Source organism: Fulvia fulva, chromosome 1 (genome assembly GCF_020509005.1).
Source record: "Fulvia fulva chromosome 1, complete sequence".
NCBI lineage: Eukaryota > Fungi > Ascomycota > Dothideomycetes > Mycosphaerellales > Mycosphaerellaceae > Fulvia > Fulvia fulva.
Window position 1 is genome coordinate 5,286,094 of NC_063012.1, and position 22,134 is coordinate 5,308,227.

The 22,134-nt window shown below is 54.3% G+C and overlaps 11 protein-coding genes across 11 annotated transcripts; 7 read left to right on the forward strand and 4 right to left on the reverse strand.

Moving 5' to 3' along the window:
• Positions 1–532: 532 nt before the first annotated feature.
• Positions 533–1,901, forward strand: CLAFUR5_01027 (Small glutamine-rich tetratricopeptide repeat-containing protein 2; the record flags this gene model as incomplete). Its single annotated transcript, XM_047900175.1, has 3 exons — positions 533–673; positions 725–1,770; positions 1,835–1,901. 3 exons carry the CDS (start codon positions 533–535, stop codon positions 1,899–1,901), a joined length of 1,254 nt encoding a protein of 417 aa, XP_047755886.1.
• Positions 1,902–2,690: 789 nt separating this feature from the next.
• Positions 2,691–4,379, forward strand: CLAFUR5_01028 (uncharacterized protein; the record flags this gene model as incomplete). Its single annotated transcript, XM_047900176.1, has 3 exons — positions 2,691–2,882; positions 2,958–3,240; positions 3,295–4,379. The coding sequence occupies 3 exons, from the start codon at positions 2,691–2,693 to the stop codon at positions 4,377–4,379; spliced, it is 1,560 nt and encodes a 519-aa protein (XP_047755885.1).
• Positions 4,380–4,784: 405 nt separating this feature from the next.
• Positions 4,785–7,019, reverse strand: CLAFUR5_01029 (Pre-mRNA-splicing factor cwf19; the record flags this gene model as incomplete). Its single annotated transcript, XM_047900177.1, has 1 exon — positions 4,785–7,019. The coding sequence occupies one exon, from the start codon at positions 7,017–7,019 to the stop codon at positions 4,785–4,787; it is 2,235 nt and encodes a 744-aa protein (XP_047755884.1).
• A 183-nt stretch (positions 7,020–7,202) lies between these two features.
• On the forward strand, positions 7,203–8,402 carry CLAFUR5_01030 (GPN-loop GTPase 1; the record flags this gene model as incomplete). The annotated part of the gene is made up of 1 exon (XM_047900178.1): positions 7,203–8,402. The coding sequence occupies one exon, from the start codon at positions 7,203–7,205 to the stop codon at positions 8,400–8,402; it is 1,200 nt and encodes a 399-aa protein (XP_047757130.1).
• A 114-nt stretch (positions 8,403–8,516) lies between these two features.
• On the reverse strand, positions 8,517–9,382 carry CLAFUR5_01031 (4-sulfomuconolactone hydrolase; the record flags this gene model as incomplete). The annotated part of the gene is made up of 2 exons (XM_047900179.1): positions 8,517–8,735; positions 8,768–9,382. The coding sequence occupies 2 exons, from the start codon at positions 9,380–9,382 to the stop codon at positions 8,517–8,519; spliced, it is 834 nt and encodes a 277-aa protein (XP_047757131.1).
• Positions 9,383–9,876: 494 nt separating this feature from the next.
• CLAFUR5_20126 (uncharacterized protein) lies at positions 9,877–10,327 on the forward strand (the record flags this gene model as incomplete). The annotated part of the gene is made up of 2 exons (XM_059462963.1): positions 9,877–9,918; positions 9,974–10,327. The coding sequence occupies 2 exons, from the start codon at positions 9,877–9,879 to the stop codon at positions 10,325–10,327; spliced, it is 396 nt and encodes a 131-aa protein (XP_059318860.1).
• Positions 10,328–10,719: 392 nt separating this feature from the next.
• Positions 10,720–13,454, reverse strand: CLAFUR5_01032 (Bromodomain-containing factor 1; the record flags this gene model as incomplete). Its single annotated transcript, XM_047900180.1, has 2 exons — positions 10,720–13,252; positions 13,384–13,454. 2 exons carry the CDS (start codon positions 13,452–13,454, stop codon positions 10,720–10,722), a joined length of 2,604 nt encoding a protein of 867 aa, XP_047757132.1.
• Positions 13,455–14,647: 1,193 nt separating this feature from the next.
• Positions 14,648–16,072, forward strand: CLAFUR5_01033 (U3 small nucleolar RNA-associated protein 5; the record flags this gene model as incomplete). The annotated part of the gene is made up of 1 exon (XM_047900181.1): positions 14,648–16,072. The coding sequence occupies one exon, from the start codon at positions 14,648–14,650 to the stop codon at positions 16,070–16,072; it is 1,425 nt and encodes a 474-aa protein (XP_047757133.1).
• A 623-nt stretch (positions 16,073–16,695) lies between these two features.
• Positions 16,696–17,760, forward strand: CLAFUR5_01034 (uncharacterized protein; the record flags this gene model as incomplete). The annotated part of the gene is made up of 2 exons (XM_047900182.1): positions 16,696–17,200; positions 17,276–17,760. 2 exons carry the CDS (start codon positions 16,696–16,698, stop codon positions 17,758–17,760), a joined length of 990 nt encoding a protein of 329 aa, XP_047757134.1.
• A 677-nt stretch (positions 17,761–18,437) lies between these two features.
• On the forward strand, positions 18,438–19,490 carry CLAFUR5_01035 (uncharacterized protein; the record flags this gene model as incomplete). Its single annotated transcript, XM_047900183.1, has 1 exon — positions 18,438–19,490. The coding sequence occupies one exon, from the start codon at positions 18,438–18,440 to the stop codon at positions 19,488–19,490; it is 1,053 nt and encodes a 350-aa protein (XP_047757135.1).
• Positions 19,491–20,953: 1,463 nt separating this feature from the next.
• On the reverse strand, positions 20,954–22,064 carry CLAFUR5_01036 (Mitochondrial substrate carrier family protein L; the record flags this gene model as incomplete). Its single annotated transcript, XM_047900184.1, has 3 exons — positions 20,954–21,679; positions 21,732–21,848; positions 21,906–22,064. The coding sequence occupies 3 exons, from the start codon at positions 22,062–22,064 to the stop codon at positions 20,954–20,956; spliced, it is 1,002 nt and encodes a 333-aa protein (XP_047757136.1).
• Between the last annotated feature and the right edge of the window lie 70 nt (positions 22,065–22,134).

The window sequence follows — 22,134 nt, forward strand, 5'->3', positions numbered from 1 at the left end:
TATATATAAGCCGAGGTGTTACGCTAGTGCGCGCGGTCACGTGACCTCCGGTGCTAGCTGTCTATTCACTAGGCCTAGGCCGTAATATAGATCTATTAAATAGGTACGGATTACGTAGCTATAGAAGATAGGAATTATAGATTATATAAATAAAGAAGGACCTAATAGGATAGCGTATATCTATATATAGTATCGCTAGTTAATAGTATAGGTGTTTTAGGAGGGATAGCTATACTTAGGACTTAACTAGTAAGCCCTAATTACTAATCCCCCTAAGCACCTGATATTAACCCTATAACCTGTATATTCTTAACAAGATCTAGATTAGTTCTATATTTCTAGAAATTTGTATTCTCGTATCTAGCTATACTACGAAGTTATAACTATCTTATTTTCTGAAATTTTTTAGAAAACTCGCGATTCAGCGGACCGGGAAAGCCGAGTGCACCAGGTGTTTATGCTAGCGTTCTAGACTAGCGGCCGAGGCGGCCGCTCGAGAAACTTCGCTCGCTTCGTCACAGCAGGAAAGTGCATGTGTGTATGTACATGTGTAATCACAACCACAACGACGGCGAGAGAAATATTGATTAAACAATTAGTTAGTCGTCCTACACGCACCACTGGACTTCCTGCATACACTGACCAAAGGCGACGTACATTAACCCCCACGATGGTATGCAGAAGACACACGCCTCACGTCAACGCTTGACTAACACCTTCGCAGGCTACCGACTCGCGAAAGCGCCTGGCGCTGGCCATTGTTGATTTCCTCCAGAGCTCACTCAAGGATGGCACACTACAGCCGGAGGACGCCGACTCGATCGAGATTGCCACCAACTGCATAGGAGACTGCTTCCACGTTGACCCGACCGACCAGACCGCCATCAAGGACGCAGTGGGAGGGCAGAACTTGCTGAGCATATTTGGTGTCTATGAAAAGCTGAAGGGCAAAGGCGCGCCGGCAGCAGCGGCAGGAGGGGCTACTGCAGGCGCAGCCGCGAGCGCTACCAAGGATGCTGGCGCTTCAACCAGCGGTGCCCCGACAGAGGAGAGCGAGAAGTTGAAGGGTGTCGGGAACGCTGCCATGCAAAAGAAGGACTACCAGGGTGCAGTGGACAACTACACCAAGGCTCTCGAGATCTGCCCTTTGAACCCCATCTACTTGTCCAACCGTGCTGCAGCATACAGCGCGCTAAGCCAGCACGAATTTGCCAAGAACGATGCCGAACTTGCGACTGCCACTGATCCAAAGTACACGAAGGCATGGTCTAGATTAGGTCTGGCCAAGTTTGCACTGGGCGATGCCAAGGGAGCAATGGAGGCATACAAACAGGGCATCGATGCAGAGGGTAACGGGGGCAGCGAGGCCATGAAGAAGGGCTACGAGACTGCCAAGCGCAAGGTCGCAGAAGAAGAAGGCGATGCTGCTGCCCAAGAGATTGACGATGAGCCGGCGTCCCGTGGCGCAGGAGGAGCTGGTGGCATGCCAGATCTTGGTGGCCTCGGTGGACTAGCATCAATGCTCGGCGGTGGTGGTGGCGGCGGAGGTGGCATGCCAGATCTGGGCAGTCTGATGCAGAACCCGATGATGCGGCAGATGGCACAGAATCTCATGTCCAACCCAGACATGATGAACAACATTATGAACAACCCACGACTGAGAGAAATGGCCGGCCAATTCGGTGGTGGTGGCGGTGGAGGTAGCGGCGGCTCTGGCGGTGGCATGCCCGATATCTCTCAGATGATGAATGATCCCGCACTCCGAGATCTGTAAGTGTCTTCTATCCACTATCTTATCCTTCGTTGAGACCATGTAACTGACCAGTGATCACAGCGCATCGTCCTTCATGGGCGGAGGTGCTGGTCGTGGCGCTGGCGCTGGCGGCAATGCTAACCAATGATCAGAAAGAGGACGACTGGACACATCACATTCTGGTGGGGCCACTTACGACCGGTAGACGAGGTAAAGACTTTTCGAAAAGCGATAGAAGATTAGCAATGCCATATGAAAGCACAACCAGCACCGTACTTCTATGACATCTCGAGACAAACGCGGTCGCGCTTCCGGGCGGGTCGTGCTTGACCAAAGCCTGAGGAATACCTGCATGTGAGATGTCGAGCTACTACTTGTGAAGTGCTGACAGCAGCAGAAGACCATCCCACCGAGCCCTCCAAGAGATTCGAGCCCACCTCCCATATCGGCAGTACTCTCCTAGCTCACTAGTCTTGGGTCTCGTTCTCCGCAATCCCACAAGTCTCCCTGTCGCTGGGACATCGTTGTCGAGAGCGCATGCCCGAGTTGGGGTGTGTCCTCACTCTGCGCAAATGTGAGCTTCGGGTGAAGTGGGTCCATCACATGTGCGTGATCTCCCGCGCCATTCTTAACCCGCCTATTGTCCACACCGCCAACCTCACTCCAACAATAGGAGCTACGTTTCAGAGCAGCATTCTTCTTCAGCTTCGACTATCTTCACCACTTGCTTCCACCGATCTACAGCAGAGACAGACAACAACATCTTCCTCGACTTGGCCTCCTCTGGTGCCACTCCTCTCCCTCCGAGAAGCAGGCTTCTGCTGGCAGGGCACTACAGCACCACGCACCACGACTATTCGCACAGCTCGTGGATCCCTGACCACTGGCTTTGACGAACACTTCCTTCCCATCCAACACAACATCTCACCCGCTCACGATGCAGACCTCTCTATCTTCTTACTTCCGCATCAGCAAGGGTGACACCCGCACGTCGGTGATCCTTCCACAGAAGCGTCTCAAGCTCAATGTCACACCACAAGTTAGCGAGCCAGCTGCTGCCACCATTCACGCTGGCACCGAGGTTGTCTCCAAGAACGAGCAAGCCGTGCTAGACAAAACCCCGGTTGAGGTATGACTCGTTGACAGAGCATAACCGCTCAAGCCCATTAGTCAGACAGTAGAGCTAACAGATCTCGTGGAATAGGTGGTCGAGCTGATTGGCAGCTACCTCGAGTCCGACCAAGACGTGAAGAACTTCCGGTCCACCTGCAGACATATCCGCCACAACATAGAAGGCCACAATGGCTCCTTCTGGCGAGATCGCTTCCTCGCGACCTTCGACCAACCCCACCAGCAAATGAACAGTTCTGACTACAAGAAGATGTACCAATCGCGCAAGAGCATGTTCGCTACCGGTGCCACTTTCACCTTTGGGTACACCTCCAAGGAAGTGCAGTGCCTGTCGATGCTGAAGAACATGGCAGTCGGTTAGTCGCTCGCTCCTTCCACATTACCGCCCGTGACGCTAATCACTGATATAGAGTCATTTATCCAGTACAAACGTGGCGAAGCTATCCCAAGTACCGAGTCCAAGAATGTCACCTACCTGATGCGCTTCGCACAGAGTCACGCTATTCTGGACGCCGTCTTCAACCCATACCACAAAGCAACCTACGATCGCAACGGTGAGCGGCCACCACAGCCACTCCTCCAGACTATCCAGGTCCTCCTCGCCCCGTGCCTATTAAGCCTCGACTTCGGCAAGACAGCGTATCGCTACCCCGAGTCACAGCAGGCAGCATTCTCTGCTACACCATGGCTAGGTGGCGCTTACAACCTCAATGTCGACATGCAATTGGTGCTTCATCAGCTCAACTACTGGCGCTACCATTTCATCAGCAACGGAGAATGTCTCCTGGATGCATTTAGAGATCTCGAAGACAAGGAAAGGCCCCGCTTCTGGCAGAAGCAGCTCGGACAAGGTCAGAAGGCGAATGTCGGAAAACGCTGGAAAGGGGCTTATTCTTTCTGCGACAACCATGAAGATGTTCTGGAGATTCGTCGTGGCAACAATGGAGACTCGCCCATCGAGAGTCTCTTCAATGGACAAGAGAGCGCTCCGGACGAGTTCCAAGACCTTCGCCTCCAGCTTCAGCCCGAAGGAGAGTCCACCTGGCTTCCCTTCTTCGAAGAGATACTCCAGTCTCTAAAGCAGCCGGAAGCGAAAGTGGTCACACGCTCTCAGAAAGCTTCCATTCCAGTTGATGAGCGTGATCAATGGGCAACACAGTCTTACCGCTTTTCTGGAGAGGGTACCGACGCTGGAGGGCCGGTCTTCTACGATGGCTGGATCAACCCACTTCCACCACAAGAAGGCGTTCCCGGCTGGCAGCGCATGACGATGATGAAGTACCAAGCTCTCGACGAAGAGGGAACCATCGATTTCGAGTCTCTGTACGCTTACGAGGGAATCGTCCTGCCTGGCGGTCAGATCTTGGTGGGACGGTGGTGGTCTCCTCACAGCGAGTACGGAGAGGATATGTACTCGGGTCCGTTCATCATGTGGTGTGTTGATGACGAGGATGATAAGATCGCGGCTGCCGCGAAGGATGGAGAGGATGCTTGACCTCGTATCATACTGCACCCCACAACGACATGACTACAACGCGACATCTTCGAGCACAGAAATGCACCAGAAGTCGGGGACTGAGCTCGGACAGACGCAGAAGTACACCATCAACGTTGCAAATTGGGCTCTCAGATGAGCATCTAGCCACGCATGGCTGCACATAAGCGTTGTTTCTTACAAGATTGGACGATTTTACGACACACTCTTTCACGACTCATCAGCATGACCTCACGAAAATAATGTAGATGGAAAGTATAGCTTCGAGTAGCGAAGCTAGAGAAGCAATCAGATGGGCGTATCTCTTGGTGCCTGCACTTCATCATCATTGACTTTTGCTCACGATGACATTGGCACCATCTTCACAGTCATGATCAACTGCGACCCATAAAGTTATATGCCTGGCTAGCCCTGGGCCTCCATCAGGACCTTAGTCCAATCAAACTTGTCCCATCTCTTCCTAAACCCCTCCAGCCTCCGATCATGCTTCTCCCATCGGCCCTGCTTCTTAATCACTTCGATTCCTTTGTCCAGCATGCCACCGATGATCTCCCTCGCGAACAGATCGCCCTTCGGCCACCGCCTCTCGTCCTCAATGACATGGCCCATGCCACCGTCGAGGGTGTAGAAGACGTGGAAGTAAGGCATCTCCTTCACCATCGCCTTCCGAAACGCAGCTTTGCCATACCCGGGTTTTTGCACCAGGGCGAGAGTGTCAATGATCGGTTTATGCTGACTCCATTGCTCGTCGCTTGCGAGAACAGCTTCTTTGAAGTACGCTGGTGCATTTTCTGCCAGATGACGCGGCAGTGGAATGGCGTTCAAGGCGGCGTGACCTCTACGACTTTGACTGAAAGCGGCGTTTTCGTAGAATATCACGGACTTGTCTTGAGCGTGGTAGAGACGGGTGAGCGATTTCATAAAGTTGCGAATCTCTTCCCATTCATCATCGTCGCATTCGAGAAGGTTGAGACGGTGTTGGAGCGGTACTATGACGGCACCGCCTTTAGCGATTTCGGGTTCTGTGGGAAGGGTCATGTAGGTTCGGGTTGCGAGGCTGACGACCGGTGCTGTAGGAGGTTGGTTCGATTCTTCGTGATAGCAGAGTGGGCAGGTTTCGAGGATTCTCTGCATCTTCTGAAAGTCGCCTACTGCAGCGTTGCGTAGATTGATGTCGGATTTCATGACCTTTTTAGACAGGTTCGTGGCGTTGTCGTCCATGTAGTCGAGGTCATTCTTGAACTTGGAGTCCTTCGCGATGCGTTCTGCAAAGGCCTTGCCTTCACCGCCATTGGCACCACGAGTGCGCTTTTCTTGCTTGACCATGTCCTCGATAGACATATCCTCGTTCTCTGTGACAAGCCCGCGCTCACGACCTCGTTTGCCGGATACTGCGTTGACTTCTCCAGAGCGATCACTTGCAAGCATACGGTTCTCCATCTTGCCCAGCACAACGATGTCCGACTGCCCATTGTTGGCTAGACTTGCAGCTTCAGCTTGAGCATACTTCTCCTCCAGCTGGACAGCATCAGGCGCATTGCGCAACTTTGCCTTCATCATCTGGGCTTTCAGCTTGTTTAGTGCAGTCGGATCCAAAGCTGCGGTCAAGATCGGCGCTTCTGCTTGCGGTATCTTCTCTCCTTGGCGAGATGTTGCGGCTGCTGCTGCTGCTGCCACATGTTCCTGTTCCTGCGTTTCCCGTCTCATGCCAGCCTTCATCTTGCGCTCCTGGAAGAGCTCACCAGAAGGCTTCTCCAAGCCGACGTAGTCTTTGCCGTACATCTTCCTACGGTCCATCTCGCGCTCCTCCTCTCGCGCATCGTCGAAGTCTCGCAGGTCGCCATAGGTCTCGAGAGCCACGTCCTCGACGGTCTTCCCAGTATCTTCTGCCTTTCGATATACGCCCTTTAGCTTCGTCATACGCCATGAGCTGCCATTGTCGCCGAACGTATAGTTGACTTGATGCTGGGCGGGCTCGTCATCAACCTGTTCCGCTCCAGCGTCGTCTTCTCCGTCTGAATCGAAATCCCGCTGTAGATCTGCCAAGTGCTTGTTGACGTCGCTCTCGTGGACTTTGAAGTCGTGCGTGTCCTTTGCCCCAACAAATTGGCTAGCAGCAGCCTGAGGTTTCCTGCTCTGCGTGTACTCGATCTCCAGTCCGGAGGGCTCCTCCATCCACGAGTCCCGCTGCAGCTTGGTGGACTTCAGGTCCTGATCGCGCTGGTCCAGGATGTTCCCCTCTGGTGGTGCAGTATTCGTTTCCTTCTCCACCCACTCGTCCTCGGCCTCGGCCTCGCCATCTGAATCGAAGACCTTCACCTCCTTCGCAGCGTCTGTTGGCTTGTCCTTGCCGCGCCGTGGAGATCGGCTGCGATGTCGCTTCCTATGTCTCCGCTCGCTGTCATCGTCGCTATCGCGGTGTCTCTTATGGCGATGTCGGTGTCCTGCGTCTCCGTCCCCATCGTCTTGATGTCTGTGTCGATGTCGATGTCGATGTCGATGTCGATGTCGATGTCGATGTTCTCCGTCCCGATCGTCTCGATGCCGGTGGCGGTGGCGGTGACTTCTGTGCTCCTTCGAATCACGCGACTCTCGCGACTTGGTCACCTCGAATTCCTTCTCAAAGTCCTCCAATCCCATCTTCGGTGTGTTGTCGTTGGTTGGTGTTGAAGAAGAATCGCCGAGACAAATTTGATGTCATCCTTCACATGCTGATGCTGAAGCTCCCGTACCACCTCCAGAAACTTTATGCCCGCACTTCTTCTACAACCAGCACCCGATCTCTTTTACACACACACACACAGCACGTTGCCATCACCCATCATGGCCTCCGCCGGGACTCAAGCCCCCGTAGCCGTCGTCTGCGTCGGCATGGCAGGCTCCGGCAAGACGACCTTCATGCAACGCATCAACGCCCATCTCCACACCCAGTCACAGAGCAACCCACCCACACAACCACCGTATGTCATGAACCTCGATCCTGCAGTGCGCAGCGTCCCCTTTGACTCGAACATTGACATCCGCGACTCTGTCAACTACAAAGAAGTCATGAAGCAATACAACCTCGGCCCCAACGGCGGCATCCTCACATCATTGAACCTCTTCAGCACAAAGATTGATCAGGTCATGGGAATATTGGAAAAGAGGTGTCTTCCCCAAGAGTCCGCGAAGCCATTACCGAGTCACATCATCGTGGATACGCCTGGCCAGATTGAGGTCTTCGTGTGGTCTGCATCAGGCAACATCCTGCTCAACTCACTGGCTTCGAGTTTCCCGACCGTGATCGCGTACGTGATCGACACGCCACGCACCACCGAGAATACGAGCACATTCATGTCGAACATGCTCTACGCGATCAGCATCCTCTACAAGACCAAGCTCCCCATGATTCTGGTCTTCAACAAGACGGACGTCAAGTCGGAGGAGCAGGCAGTGGACTGGATGCGAGACTTTGAGAGCTTTCAGAATGCGGTACGCGCAGAGGAAGACGAGGAGAGGTCAGGAGCTGGGTACATGGGTCCTTTGTTGAACAGCATGACTCTTGTACTCGAGGAATTCTACAACCAACTCTCAGTCGTGGGGGTTTCGTCAATGACGGGCGACGGAGTGGAGGACTTCTTCAAAGCAATTGAAGAGAAGAGGGTTGAATTCGACAAAGACTACAAGCCTGAGCTGGAGAGACGGAGGGCAGAGGCAGAGGAGCAAAAGACGCAGATTCGCGAGAGTGAGGTCAACAGGATGATGAAGGACATGAACGTTTCGTCAAAGGCAAAGGGGACTGGGAAGTATGCTAAGCCCGAGCCGGAGACTGTCAGTGAGGCGGAGGAGGACGATGAAGAAGGAGAAGGGGACAACGACGGCGAGTTGGTCGAGCCTGACGAGATAAACGAAGAGGACGAAGTCAACGAAGCATTCGAACAAGGTCTGAAAGCGCGGTACGAAGCTGCATTGAGAGATGGCGGTGCTTCTGCGTGGTCAAAGACTGGCCAAGCTGCGAACTACATCAGAAGTAGTCAACGATAGCGTGTTGACTTCGAGATCGATTTAGCGAAGGCGCACGGAGTTTGCGAGAGACTGGAGATACCCATTGCAAAAAAGCGAAAATCCATGAATGTTTGAAGTTCGAAAAACTCCTGTCTATCTTCTGGCATCGAACAGCTCCTCGGCGTTCTCAACTAGCACTTGCGACAAACTCACACCCTCCTCGTCTATCCAGTCAAGAATCTTCTCTAGGTACGCTGCAATCGCAACATCCTCAAATCTCGTATGCGGCCAGTCAGTCGCAAAGACACAGCGATCCGGCCTCGCTCGTAGGATCTCCTTGCACAATGATTCCACAATCAGATCGTTCGAGTCCTTGGAAAGACGATATGAAGCAGACAGCTTACCCCAAGTGTTCCCTTCTGCAGCAAGCTCAAAAGCGACGGAAAACCTTCGATCTCGTGTGCAGACTTGGCGCCCTTCAGCGATGCTGCAGTAGGATGCGCAAAGTGGTCGATGACCATCTTAGTATCGTCCAAATCATGAGATATGGCATCTACGAGCGGCACGTTCTCCAGAGAAATGTACAGCTCCAATGGGCAGCCGAACGGTCTTACGACATCTGCGTATGCCCGCAGTGCCTGCTTCAGTTCTTCACCTGAAGGCGTCGCCCCTACGCTCTTGAAGTTCAAGCGGACTCCTCGGACTCCAAGGTCGTGCCATTCTTGTAGCTGCAGCTGCGAGGTCGCGGATGGATCGAACTGTTTCACTGCACGACCATTGGTGGTACCGAGTTGGCGAAGACCGTCCAGTGTACAAGCGTTGTCATCGGCGTAGATGCTCGGTTGAACAATCACCATCTTCTCGATTCCTAGTCGGCCCAGGAAGGACTTGGCTTCGTCCAACGTATGAGGCGATGGTGTATATTGCGCAGCCTTGTCTAATGGAAACGTTCCAGGATCCACTACGTGCATGTGGGTACACCACGATCCCTTGGGTATTCTTGCTGCCAGTCGGGACATGTCCGAGGAGCCATGAGTAGTGTTCGGTGCCATTCTTATCATTGAGGTGACTGGTCGTAGTTGTCTGCCTTGGTCAAGTACCTTCAGCATTTGCCGGACCAGCACCATGCTTAGTAGAAGCGTTCCGACAGTTTAGAGATGACTTCACTATGGAGACGCTGGCGAGTCCAAAGCTGTCGATCGTAGTTGAATTATAGGCGATCAATACCGCCGGACGATGATACTGCAGCTCGAAGGATGTCGCTTGTAGGTTGCCGATGTCGGCGTTTCTGCTGGATGGGTTCTGTCTATTGATGGGTACTTCATCGCGTAGGGTGAGTTTAGATGGAATCACGTCAAATACATGGTAAGCGGTTTTGATACTTTACAGCATCTGCTCCGTCTTTTGTGGGAATACATGTGTTCGGGGTCAAGCTACCTGTACCTGCCGCACATGGTGGTCAGAGCCATAGTCTCGAGCCTTTGGTCAATCGTGGAAGCATGCAAGCGACAGAATGTCCGCCATGAGGCATGGCCTGGCCAAGGATAACAAGCGTGTGCGTCCTGGTAGGACCTAGCTCTGGGCGAAGGAAAGAGAGACCAGCTCAACAGTCACGCAGATCAGCTCTCACCCCACTCGGCGCCCTCGGCCTCGGCGGGGTTGGCGCCGACAGTCTCCTGATTCGTGCGGGCATGTCGTCCAGCAAGGCATCACCATCAATCACCATGGTGAACTCGACCACACGCATGCCCATGACCATGACCGTCCGCATGCGACCACCATCAGAGATCTTCTTACATGGCGACACAGCAGTCCCGGCCACCGGACATGTGACTGCTGAAGCTCCATCAACGTCTCCAGCGACGGTCCTCGAAGCAACATTGCAACCGCCTCCTCTGAAGCGGTATCCGAGACCTCGCCACCCGCAGTCGTCTGAGGCAGAAGCAGAAGCGTCCAAGATCTAACAGTAGTGACACGCCGACCAAGACATAGCTCAGATCAGCAACACACTCTGGCCGCCTCCCAGACCGGCCGCAATGCAACACAACCTTCCATGCACCAACACCGACCCGGCACCTCAAGCTTCATTGCTCACAACGAACATCGGCAAAGTCACGCGGAGGGCCAATCGCGAAGCAAAAGCACAAAGAACGATGGAAGCATTCGTCACGACCGGGGAGTTGCAAGCTCGTTTTATTATACACCCAACTCATGCCCTCAAGCTATGCTATGTGGTGCTCAAGTTGGCTAACGAATCGGCCAGATCATGCCTCGCTTTTTCGCGGTGGGTAATCGTACAATCATCACAAAGACCGCCCACGCTCTGGACTGTCTGAACGCTCCAAAAAATCAGAATCTACTCCTCCTCCGACTCCTCGCTGTCATCATCGCCGGATGTGTCCTCTGCCATGGCGTAGTTGTTGGACGCCGTAGGGCTCTGGCTGGCGCTTACACCGGGCTGGTTGAATTGCGCTAATTGCTTTTGAAGATCCTCAATCGCCGCAGTCTGCTGGTCCTTGCCCATCGGCTTGTGCTTCTTCTTCTTGGGCGCGGCACCCCCGCCTCCACCACCCCCGCCGCCGCCGCCACGACGCGCGCCGCGCTCTGGTTCGAAGTCATCGTCGTCCATGGCGGCCGCATCGTCTGGAGACACTGCGCGACCCTTGTTTGGGTTACCGAAGAGACTACGAACATACTTGAGGAGCATGGACTGCACATCGTTCGGAAGGTCATCGATCTCCAGCTCCATCTCCTCCTGGTCCCGGTACTTCTGGCAGTTCTCTGTGATGATGCGTGTAAGCTCTGCGACCTGGCCGTCGTCCATCTTGCCGACTGCTTCTGAGATTTCTTGCTTCTCTTCATATGTCACTTGGCGGACCTTCTTGGATGCTTTGGCCTTTACTGGAGCTGGTCTCGATCTGGGAGGTGCGTGGACTCGCTCAGGCTTCTTGGTTGTTGGCTTTGGAGCCTTAGCCTTCTTGTTGGGCTTCTTCCCCTGCTGATTCAAGCCAGCCAAAGCATTTTGCATCTCGGCAAGCTGCTTCTGAAGTGCGCGAATGGTTCCAGCTGGATCGTCAGGAGCCTCTTCTTCCTCTTCTTCCTCATCTTCGTCGACGCTATCCTCTTCAGCTGAGGCCGAGGTCGCGCGCTGAGTATCAGCTTTGCGCTTCTTCTCCCACTTATCCTTTTCTTGCCACAAGGCATCGAAGTGGCGCTTGAACTGGACTCCAAGGTCGCGAACGACGTTGCCGGCCGGGTTGAAGGCGAGACAGTTCTGAATCATAAGCTCGAAATCCTTCTTGAACTCGTTGGCCTTGCCGTACTGGCCCTGCTTGAGCTTCTGCGCCATAGTGGAGAGGTCCATGGGAGATTTGACGATCTGTCGATAGTGCGGGATGTTTAATGCCACTGGATCTACCGGTGCGAGGAAGACGTGATTGACCTGGCCGTACTTCGGAGAACGAAGCTCTTCGAGAATATGTTCGCAAAACTTCAGCTCAAGCTGGTGCTCCTTGCGCTTTGGCTTGGCATACGCAAGTTCGCGAGCTGGAGGTGGCTTGATTGTTCGGGCAGGTCGATTGATTGTGGAATCTCGGCGGATCTGTGGAGTACCGTCAGGCTGAAGCGCAAAGGCATCTGCTGCGCCAGCTCCGGACGTTTGATAAGTCATTCCCGGCGCATGATTCGCCGACCGTGACTCTCTGCGAGCAGAAGGTGGGGGAGGCTTCGGCGAAGCCTTCTTGGCCTGAACCTTCGATGGAGCTGCATGAGTCGCGCTTGGGACGGTCTCCATCATCTTGCGAAAGTACGCTTCCATGGAGAAACCGGCTTGAGTAATTAGATGGTTATCTCCGTTGAACTTCCGCGTATTACTGATAATTAGGTCGAAGTCGTCCGCGAACTCTTGGACGTTATTGTACTTGTTCGACTTCAGCTTGGACTCCATTGTATTGAGATCCATGGGGTGCTTGACAATATCAGGGTATGTCGGGATGTTGAGAGCCACATGATCCACTGGATTAAGGAAGGCCACGGAGTTCTTGGTCTTCTTGAGGTTCTTCATCTTCTCCGACAAGAATTTCATCTGCGACGTGGTCATGGGATCCTTGCAGTATTGATGCTTGGGTGGCGCAGTCTCAGCAGCTTTCACAGGCTCCGATGCATCTGCTGGCTTCGCGTCGGGGACCACTGGCTTCGCCTCTACTGGTTCTCCTCCCTCTGTGGTCGCTAGAGGTGTGCCATCGAGTGGCGCGTCTTTGGTAGCATCTGTCTGAGGAGCGGTAGCGGGTGGCACATTCGTGTCAGCAGAAGTAGATTGCGCAGCTGGTGCTGCCTGCTCAGTCGGTTCCGGTTCAGCAGCTTCGCGTGGATTTGCGGTCTGCTCTGGCTCTGGCTCTGGCTGCTGTGCATTGGTCTCGTTGACTGCAGGTACCGGGTCAGGCTTCGCGTCCGGCATAGGCACATCCTCGACCTTGTTACGCTTCGCTGCGGGTTCCTCGTCCTCGTCGTCATCCTCCCTGGGTCGCACCAGACTCGGCTCTGCGGGTGCTGCTGGCGCGACAGGCTCTGGATCTGCTTCCACTTTTGCTGGCTCCTCTACTGTCTGCATCTCTGTGTCGACGTTAGCTTCTGAAGTGGCGAGAGGCTCATCGGGTGGCGGCGTCGGATGAGAGGTAGGTGCGTCCTTGGGAATGAAGTCTGACACCGGCGCAATCCCTGGCGCAACATCTTCGACTGGTGTCGGCTCAGCAGTGTTAGAATCCGCGGTGATGTTGTTGATGTCGAGCACAGGATCTGTCTTGGAAATGGCGCCGTTCTCCACAAACGCAGTCGCGTTTTGGTCGCTGTTGTGTTCGCCGTTCTCCATGTTGTGGTCAAGGTCATGGTCGCTGGATGCAAGTTAGCAAATTTTATATAAGCAGACAGAGGTGGTCGCGCGCATTCACAAGTGATGAAGATGCAGGAAAGGTCTCGATGTGAACAGGTGAATGGCGACAGACAAGCAGAGGAAACTACGTACCCATTGACGATGGGCGCATCAGTCGGTAGTGACGGCTTGATGAGCTCTGGTTGCGCAATGTCGGAAGCCATGTTGGAAGGTGAGGTGGGCAGAGGTGAGTGGTAGCGCGCACGTGATGCCGTGCACGCAGCCTCGATTGTTATGAACAGCTATCACGCGACTATCGAGATGGATGCGCCAGTATTAGTGCTGTTTCGTGGTGGCGCAAACGAATGCTGGAACACGTAGACAAGAGCTGCACGTGATTGTTTGGTGTGGTCAAAGGCGGGCGCGGGTGGGTTGGGTTGGTCGGCGGTTGGGTCGCGGGTTTGCCTTGATGGATGAGGCTCTGTGCGTTCGGCGGAGGTGCGTCGCGTGTGGCTCGGGCAATCTGAAAGAATGCAAGACGCGGATGAAATGTTAGAATTTCAAGTACCCAAGGCAATCGCGCTAGGACCGGACGGCGGCTCCCGCTTCAGTCAGGTGACCAAAAAATTCAACCGAGCTCCAAAAAGAATACAGCAGCCTTGCAACGTTGCGAGGCGTGAATGACGCGCAGAAGCACAAGAACCAGAGTCACGGCCGCGTCCAGCTGGGCGGCTGGGGAGGGCACCAGCAAGAATATAAGTTAGACGTGGTGGCGCCAGTGAAGTGGTTGCGCCTGCAGATGACCAGATAGCGAGAGCTTAAGGTGGCTGCCGGCAACAAGCGAGCGTGGCGGGCGGAGTGTATCGAGCAGGCGGCGTGCGAATAATGGCAGGGAGGAAAGAGCGGGGTAGCTCGTTGAGGAGCAACAGAGTCGGACAGGAAGAAACGAGGACGCGGGACCCCGTGAGGTATAAGAGGCAGCGGAGAGGCAGGCCAGTAGCCAGTACTGTACCTTGTTAGTCCACGAAACAGCCTACTACTAGTCCTGCAGATTTGCTCCTTTTCTCGCCTGAGGTTAAAATCAGATGATAATGTGATCGCAATCAATGTTTTTGTCCAAGACGATGCTGCGTCTGTTGCATGTACATGTATGCTTTGCGGCGGTATTGTCGGTGTGCTGTGCTCGTCGCGACTGCCGTGTTGTGATGGGAGGAGCGTCTTGAGTCATCGTGTTGTCACAGTGCCAGCTACATGTCATGATGTACGGACATAAGATTTCGCTTCTATCCAGGTCCGTGCTCTCGAAGTTTAGCGGCGGAAAAAAAGTCCATCCGCCAGGCGAAGAACAACAGGTCCAACAATCCCCCATCACCTGCCACCGATCGACTCTGCGTGTGTGCCTGGCAATGTTGTCGCCATGAGCACCGCAAAGCGTGTTCGCAGGTCGCAGGGAGAGGCGCAACGAGCGGCTCCCCCAGCGGCGACTCCTAACAAACGGCCCAAGACCTCCCACGTGCCCTCAAAATCTGGACTCGCTTTCCTGGTCAACGAGGACGCCAGAGCTGGCAAGAAGCTTGATGCGAACCTCACAAACGGCGTCTCGCGCGCACGATCTACCCGCGTGGACGAGTCACATGCGAATGTGGCACAGGATACGAGTGGACAAGGGGAGGCAGAGGCGCCCATAAGCATCTCTAGCAGAGAGGAAGATTCTAGCGAGTTGGCCCATGATGACGAAGCAGATGCGGCGGACTCCAAAGATGTCGCCCTCCTGACAAACGGCCACGCCAGCGATGATGAGGATGGGCAGGCTAACGGCGGCGCAGGAGATGCTGAGATGGCTGATGCGGAGGAGACGGCTTCAGCTGAGGAGCAGACATTTGGAGACATGCTACAAGCGCGACATCCCGACCCGATCGATGTGTCTAAGTGGCTTCCCGCCAATGCGGCAGACTCGCACAGTCTGGCACCCGCGAACCGGAACAGCTCGCTGATGCAAAGTGGTCACTCTCTGGGTACTGTGTTGGTACAGGCATTGAAGAACAACGACAAGGACCTCCTCGAGAGCTGCTTCGCGACTGTCGATCATTCGACCATACGACTGACGATTCAAAGGATCAAGTCCCGCGATGTGGCCTCGCTGCTGGAGAAGATAGCAGAGCGCATACACAAGCGTCCTGGCAGAACTGGGAATTTGATGGTGTGGGTTCAGTGGTCGCTAGTCACTCACGGGGGATATCTGGCTTCCCAGCCGGAGCTTATGAAGAAGCTCAATTCGCTATCTCAAGTGGTTCGAGAGCGAGCAAACGGCCTGCAGCCTCTTCTCCATTTGAAGGGTAAGCTGGATCTTCTGAGTGCGCAGCTAGAGCTCAGGCGGGGCATGCAAGATGCGTCGCGGGCCTTGAACTCTGAAGACCTTGATGATCCAAGAGGAGTCTTGTATATTGAAGGCCGGGACGACGATTTCACCAGTGACGACGAAGCGAACAATCCACAAGCGGGCAACCAGTCTCGAAGGCGGATAAAGGCCAAGCAGGATGCTGATGACGATGAAGTAAGCGACGACGACGATGAAATGGGTGGCGAATTACCCACCGGTGTCGCGCTCGATGACGACGAAGACAGCTCTGATGATGGAGATACTGCCGAGCATGACGGCATGGTCGATATAGAAGCCGAAGAGGGAGAGTCTGGTGACGAAGAAGAAGCCGACTCGGACGAAGAAGTGGACAGCGATGCTGGAGAGGAAGATGATGACGAAGGAAGCGAGGGAGACGATGACGAGGGCGACTCCGAGACTGTCAAAACACCAAAGGCGAACCTCCTGAACCGCAAGCGATGAGCAAAACACACATGCGACCCTCAATGCCGCCATACGAAGCCACATGCTTCCTTATGTGCGACAGACACTCGTGATTCTGCCGACTTGTCACGCATCGAGCCTAGGAAGGGCACAAAATGGACGGTGTCGCCAAACATCTTTGAGCGACCAAGCGATCTGGTAGTTCGTTGAATAGGCCGACCGCCGTCACTGTATACTTAACAAGCCGGGCAGATGACTGTGCATATGATTGTACACTTTTGCTGGCTGGGACTAGGTCTTGGCATAGCGGTGGAGTTCGAAAGCAGGACTCAACGCGAAACATTCATCGTCGACTGAAGGCTGTGAAATGAACAAAATCATTGTTTCCATTCACATTTTCACGAGACCTCGAACGAATCGTCAAAGAGGTTTGTGACATTTCTTTGTCTGCTTCTCCGATTGTATTATGCGCTCTTTGTGGGTGCGAAGACAACGACATTATGGAGATATATACCCCTGGCCCTTTCCCCATTGCCACTTTCTGTCCCATCGCATCCCATGCATAGTAGACCGCGCTTCGCTGAGCATTTCGACCTCGATCTCAGTAACTCGACTACAGGAGACATCATTCCAGCACCGCAGGCGGTACACACAGAGAAAGGATGGAGCCTCCTGTCAGTCGTGAAGCAGTCTACAATGCATCTTACCGTCCCATGACAATCATTGCAGGCGAAACGGTCATCGCTGGCGAGCCAGTCACACCGCCTGATGATGTTAGGAGATACGGTAAGGGCAAAGGCCGGGATCGCGATCAACCTGCTTACACGAATCCATACTTCGACGAGCCTCTCTGTCCTCTCGAGACCCGAAGTTCTCCGCTAGAGGCCGTGAACAGTCCTTACGTTCACACCAAAGCGACTGATCTCAAAGCGACTGACGTCAAAAGGAAAACACTGTTCGATGAGCTCGCGCGGTTCTCCTTCGACAGTATCCGCAGCTCATCTGACTGGTCAGACGCCCAATCTCCTGCAACCACCGTCAGCACCGGCATCCTCTTCCCCGAGCAACAGCCCGATTTCAGCCAGACAATTGCTGAGGACGACGACGAAGATCTCGACATTACTGCCGAGCTTCAAGCTGGTAACAACAGTGGCAGGGATGCCGAAGGTAAGAGTCGTTGCCGTGTCAATAGCTACGAGGAAGTCCTTCTTCGTTGTCAACAGCTTGCTGACGAGGCTGCAGCTGCTAATGCAGCCCCTGCACCGATAGCAGGTCCATCCCGAGCACACATTCCTCGTGCACGGCAAACCGACACCAGTCCGCTCAAGCCGATCCAGCACAAAGACATCGAAATGGGCAATATGTCACGCGATATCAGCGGCACAACGCTCACCGCATCTGTCGCTAAGTCCAGAAGCTGCTGGCAAGCCCTTGCCAATGCTGTTAACGGCATAAGTAGAGCTTATGAAGAAGAGTACTTCCCGAAAACCGACGCACCCACTCAACAGTGGAAAGCATTTGGAGAGCGAATATCCCCAGCCGGAACCATTGCAGAGGTCAGCAAAGCATTTGCGGGTACTGTCTACAAGGCTGCGAATGATGATTTCTCGCGGAAATGGAGGTCCGCCTGCTTGAAGATCAGCCAGTGTCTTGACATTGTCAATGAGGCTTGTGTAAACGCTGTCGTGACGAAGAGGTACCAGCCGGGAGATCATGAGATGGTCTAAGTGTCAGGATATCGCTTGGGGTGGCTGTATGAGTATGCTCGGGAAATTGTACGAGTAAGTACATGTGATGTGTGGAGACAAATGGCAACTTTCTGGGAGCGCTTCTTCAATGCTTTTCCAATGATGTTTCAATGCTGTTGGGCCGGTTTGAGAGACCGCATCACCGGCAAGTATCTGGCCTTCTCAGTCGTGACGCCAGCCAGTCCACGGGCACGTAAATCAAGGTGCATGCGTGATGTGTGATAGATGTTGACGGAGTGCAGGTGGCACGGAGGCAAGAGGGTGGTTGCAGCGGATGATTGTCCCGCCGATCTCGGCTTTGTGAAGAACGATCGATCTAGATCTGACGGCACGCACCAGAGCTGGAGGCTGCTCTCGCTAGCGAAAGTCAAGGCTCAATCTCAAAGTGAATGATGACGTCTCGCAGCCTGCGACTCCTCCTCCTCCTCCTCCTCCTCCTCCACGACCATCACCTCCACGACCATCACCTCCACGTCGCCCTTGCCTACCCATCTGTGCAGCGTTCAGCGATTCACGGGCAGCGGTTTCGGTCGCCACAGTAATACCTGACGATTCCACGGCATCACAGGTCACGCGACAGCACAAAGCGTAATCCCCATCGGCCACCGGTCTGAAACGATTACGATTACTATCCACTGGCAACACTGGACTATGCGATGACGCTCCACCTGAGTCTACCGGGGTCGCATCACCACAACAAGCAGACCGAGCAACAGCAAGAAGTGCGCGAGGCACGACGGCAGTTGAAGGAGCGCATAAGGAATGACTGGCAGTATCCGCCTTTGCCGGAATGGAGGTCAAGTGGTCGCCATGCCCAGGCGCAGGTAGAGGACGCAGAAGCACGAATAGCAGGGTTCAGGTTCCACACACCGAACAAACCGGACAGGCTGAGCGACGGGACCGGGGAAGCGCTGGGTCTCGACTTTGATCCTCTGGACTGGAGGGAAAGAGAGTACTCCAGCAACGATGACTCTGATGTGGAGAACCAGCATTCGCCCGCAATGATGAACTCGAAATCGAGCTCGAAGGGCAGCGTCAGCAAGTTCGACTCTCCAGACAGTGTAGGGGCACAATTGTCGAACCGACACATGGCAAAGAAACGCAAGCGCTGGCAAGCTCTTGAGGAGGAGATGAGCTGGAATTACGGTCTATCACATTGGATGCGAAGACGCGATGCGTGGTGCTGTGCGCGAACAGCGACGGATGTCAGTATACTCGAGAACAGCCAGCATGGAGACCAGTCAGGGTCGGCATCAGGGTCGGTCAGCTCGAGTCCTCGGACCTCAACTTCGTCTATGCCCGCAGAAGAGCACTCCACGCCCGGCTCAACACCCTCTATATCACCTGACATAGGAGCTGGAAGAACAATGGTGGCGCCTACGACCGTCTCCCCAGTGGAGGTGCTCGTGCCCATAGCACCACCACTACTCCCCGATCACCCGGTCCGGCGGAAGATCACACCCAACATGTTTCCAGAGATCTACACAAAAGTCATACTTCAATCTCGAACACCATCCGTTCCGATCAATCTCCAGACGTTAGTGACTGCGTTAGTGCAAGGCTGGAAAGATGATGGCGAGTGGCCGCCAAAGAGTGGACCTTTGGAGAAGAGTATTGGTCGAAAGAAGGGCAGTCATACTGGCGGCATTAAAGAGGGCGTTAAAAGGGTGCTCAGAATCACTAGTGTCGGCGAGAGTGGCAAGAGCTAATCGTCTTTGTGTTGTTGTTCTGGCGTTCGCTGTACTGCATGGCGTTGGTCGCGGCATGGCGTTGGTCGCGGCATGGCGTTGGTCGCGGCATAGCGATCATGATATGGCGGGGTTGTGGAGCAGTCTATATTGTTATGGGCATGATGAGCTCTGCCTCGACTGTCATTTGCTGTTGCAGCTCACGCAGTTCTCCGTGTTCATTCTTCTGTAGCCATGAGCAAACTTTGACGCCAGTATTCGGCCCTCGACCACTTCCGGCCGACAGACATTCTGGGTACGTACCAGCTATCCTTCGCATTCGGTCGGCATCATGATCACCATCTGTGACCTTATGATGCAGTCATGCTGCTGCAGCATATCCTCTGCTCCTGAGGCACAGCACCAGCGTCAGTGCGGCGCCTCACAGCTTTGCAAACCGTCAATGCAGCTGGGCTATGCTCAAGCTGCAAGTATTTGGTCGTCTGTTCTTGGTACTGAGTAGATCCTGTTGACGTGCCTGCGCTAGGAAAGGCTGATGGACTTGCTCGCTGAAGTGAGTTGAGTCTGCTGCAGATGGCGGGATTGATCGATGCTAGCTTACGATAAGTGTACTTTGTATGATGTAGCGCGTCGATGGTATATACTGAGGCGATGCCACTCGTTCCAAGCTCTTTTCCGACGTCAGAAACTGACTGAAATCGAAGCGTGTATCGGGGCAAGTATACCTCACGATACTTCGACAATGCAGCGAGCAACATATCTCTCACAGCTCTACGTTTCAGTATATCGAACATCCCACCGGACATTGAACACTGTCTTCTCACGATCGCCCATGTTGGCTGTGACCCAAGCCAACTTAACCGCTGGTGTGGACGGAATCAGCTGGGTTGAGCCAGCGCAAGATCAGACTGGGCTCCAGTAAGTTCATCAAATGTCAAAACAACAGGTTGCGACCCATCGAGACGACTTGACCTCGAGAAATGCTGGCTTGGTAATGCTAAGTCCTTTCCTGTCTCCGACACGGTATATTTAGTGCCTATCCGGACAAAGCTACTGTTCCAGGCGGCCGTCCTCTGCTTCCGACAGCAATTCCAATCTCCCACGTTCCGGGAGCGTCCTCGAAGCAACCGAGACGGATACAGAAACGTCCTCAATTGGTCAAGAAAGGCTCACGAGAGTCGCATCAACCTTTCGTCAGACCGAGCAGACCCGCCCTTCCATACAGGCACTGCGAGCCTGTACTCCCGTATCATGGCCTGCTTTCCTTGACGAGTGGTCAGCCTCTGGGCCAAACCTGGCAGCCACCGACGGGAGCCGAATGACCGAGCAGCCTGAGAGCATCAGATCCGGGCATCCAATTTCAGGTGGCCTGACCCCTTAAAAGAGTTCAGCACGGCAGCGTCAACTTGGTGTGTTACAAGTGCGTGACGCAGTGGAGGCGCTGTGATAGACAGTCGCATTGGCCCTGGTCTATCTGCAATGTGTCAATTGAGGCCTCTCATGACACCTTCGAATGCAACCAGTGCCATTGCATTGGCAGGAAAAGCGCGTAAAAAGCATGGTACGAAGCCTCTCCAGTAGCCTTTCCATCCCGACTCTTTGTATACCGCCATAGCCGCATTTCTCCACCGAAGAAACTTTCTCTCAGGACCGAGCGGATCGGTCATGATCCGCTGTTTGATAACGTCCGAAGGGTAGGATGTCAGCCAGAACACCTGTGCTGAGAGACCACCTGCCCAGAAGTTGACTGCTGGGGCGCTGAGATGGGTGTTCTTCTGGAACCAGCGAGTAAAGACATCGTAAGTTCCCCACCACGCGAAAAAGAAGGTCCTGAAGATCAGCGTGGCGGAAAGTCCATGCCAAAGCCCAGGGATGCCGTGCCCGGCGTATATTCTGCGTGCACAGTCGATCGGTCCAGCGTACTGTCTCTGCGCCTTCGTGGCCTGATATTGCACCTGCAGACGCGCTTTCACGTGCTCTACTGGCGCGGCGATGACGGAGACTGTCCAACCAGCCAGGGTTCCCGCGATGGCATGGCCGACTGCTGGTAGCTTCTTCCGCTCATCATCGCTCATCCAGACAGCAGGATGGTTTGGCGCAGCACGCATCGGCTGGAAAACATGCTCATTGAGCAGGCGGCGATAAAGAGTAAGTGAGCCTAGCATCAAGCTGTCCATGCACATCCAGCCTATCAATGGAGGCGTGGCACCCTACACGGAAGATGTCAGAGCGAGTGCGCAAAGACGGAGCCGTGCGACTTGCCTTGTAGATGCCATTGACGCCCTCTTTGCGCAGCGTCTGGAGTAGGCAGTCTAGAGGACCTTTGAACTGCGAGTGGTTCGAGGTCTGGAGTCGCACTTTGATGGTGTCGAACGGATGCTACGAGGCCGACTGATTAGCTTGTGCATGACTGCTCTCTGCACGACCAACACATACTCCGACACTCAACTTTGCGATGCCTGAAAACACGCCCGCAACAAAGCCTTTGTAGTTGCCGCCCCTGGCCTTCACGGCGGTGGTGCTGGCCTCGTCGACATTCTGCTTGGCGGGAGCGGAGGTCGGCCCATGGCTGGCGTCGCTCACCTCTGCAGACATGAAGAACGGCGGGCCACGACGCTGCTCTCCCTTCGCATCGTTGGCAGTCGATGGAAGGAGGTCTGAGTCA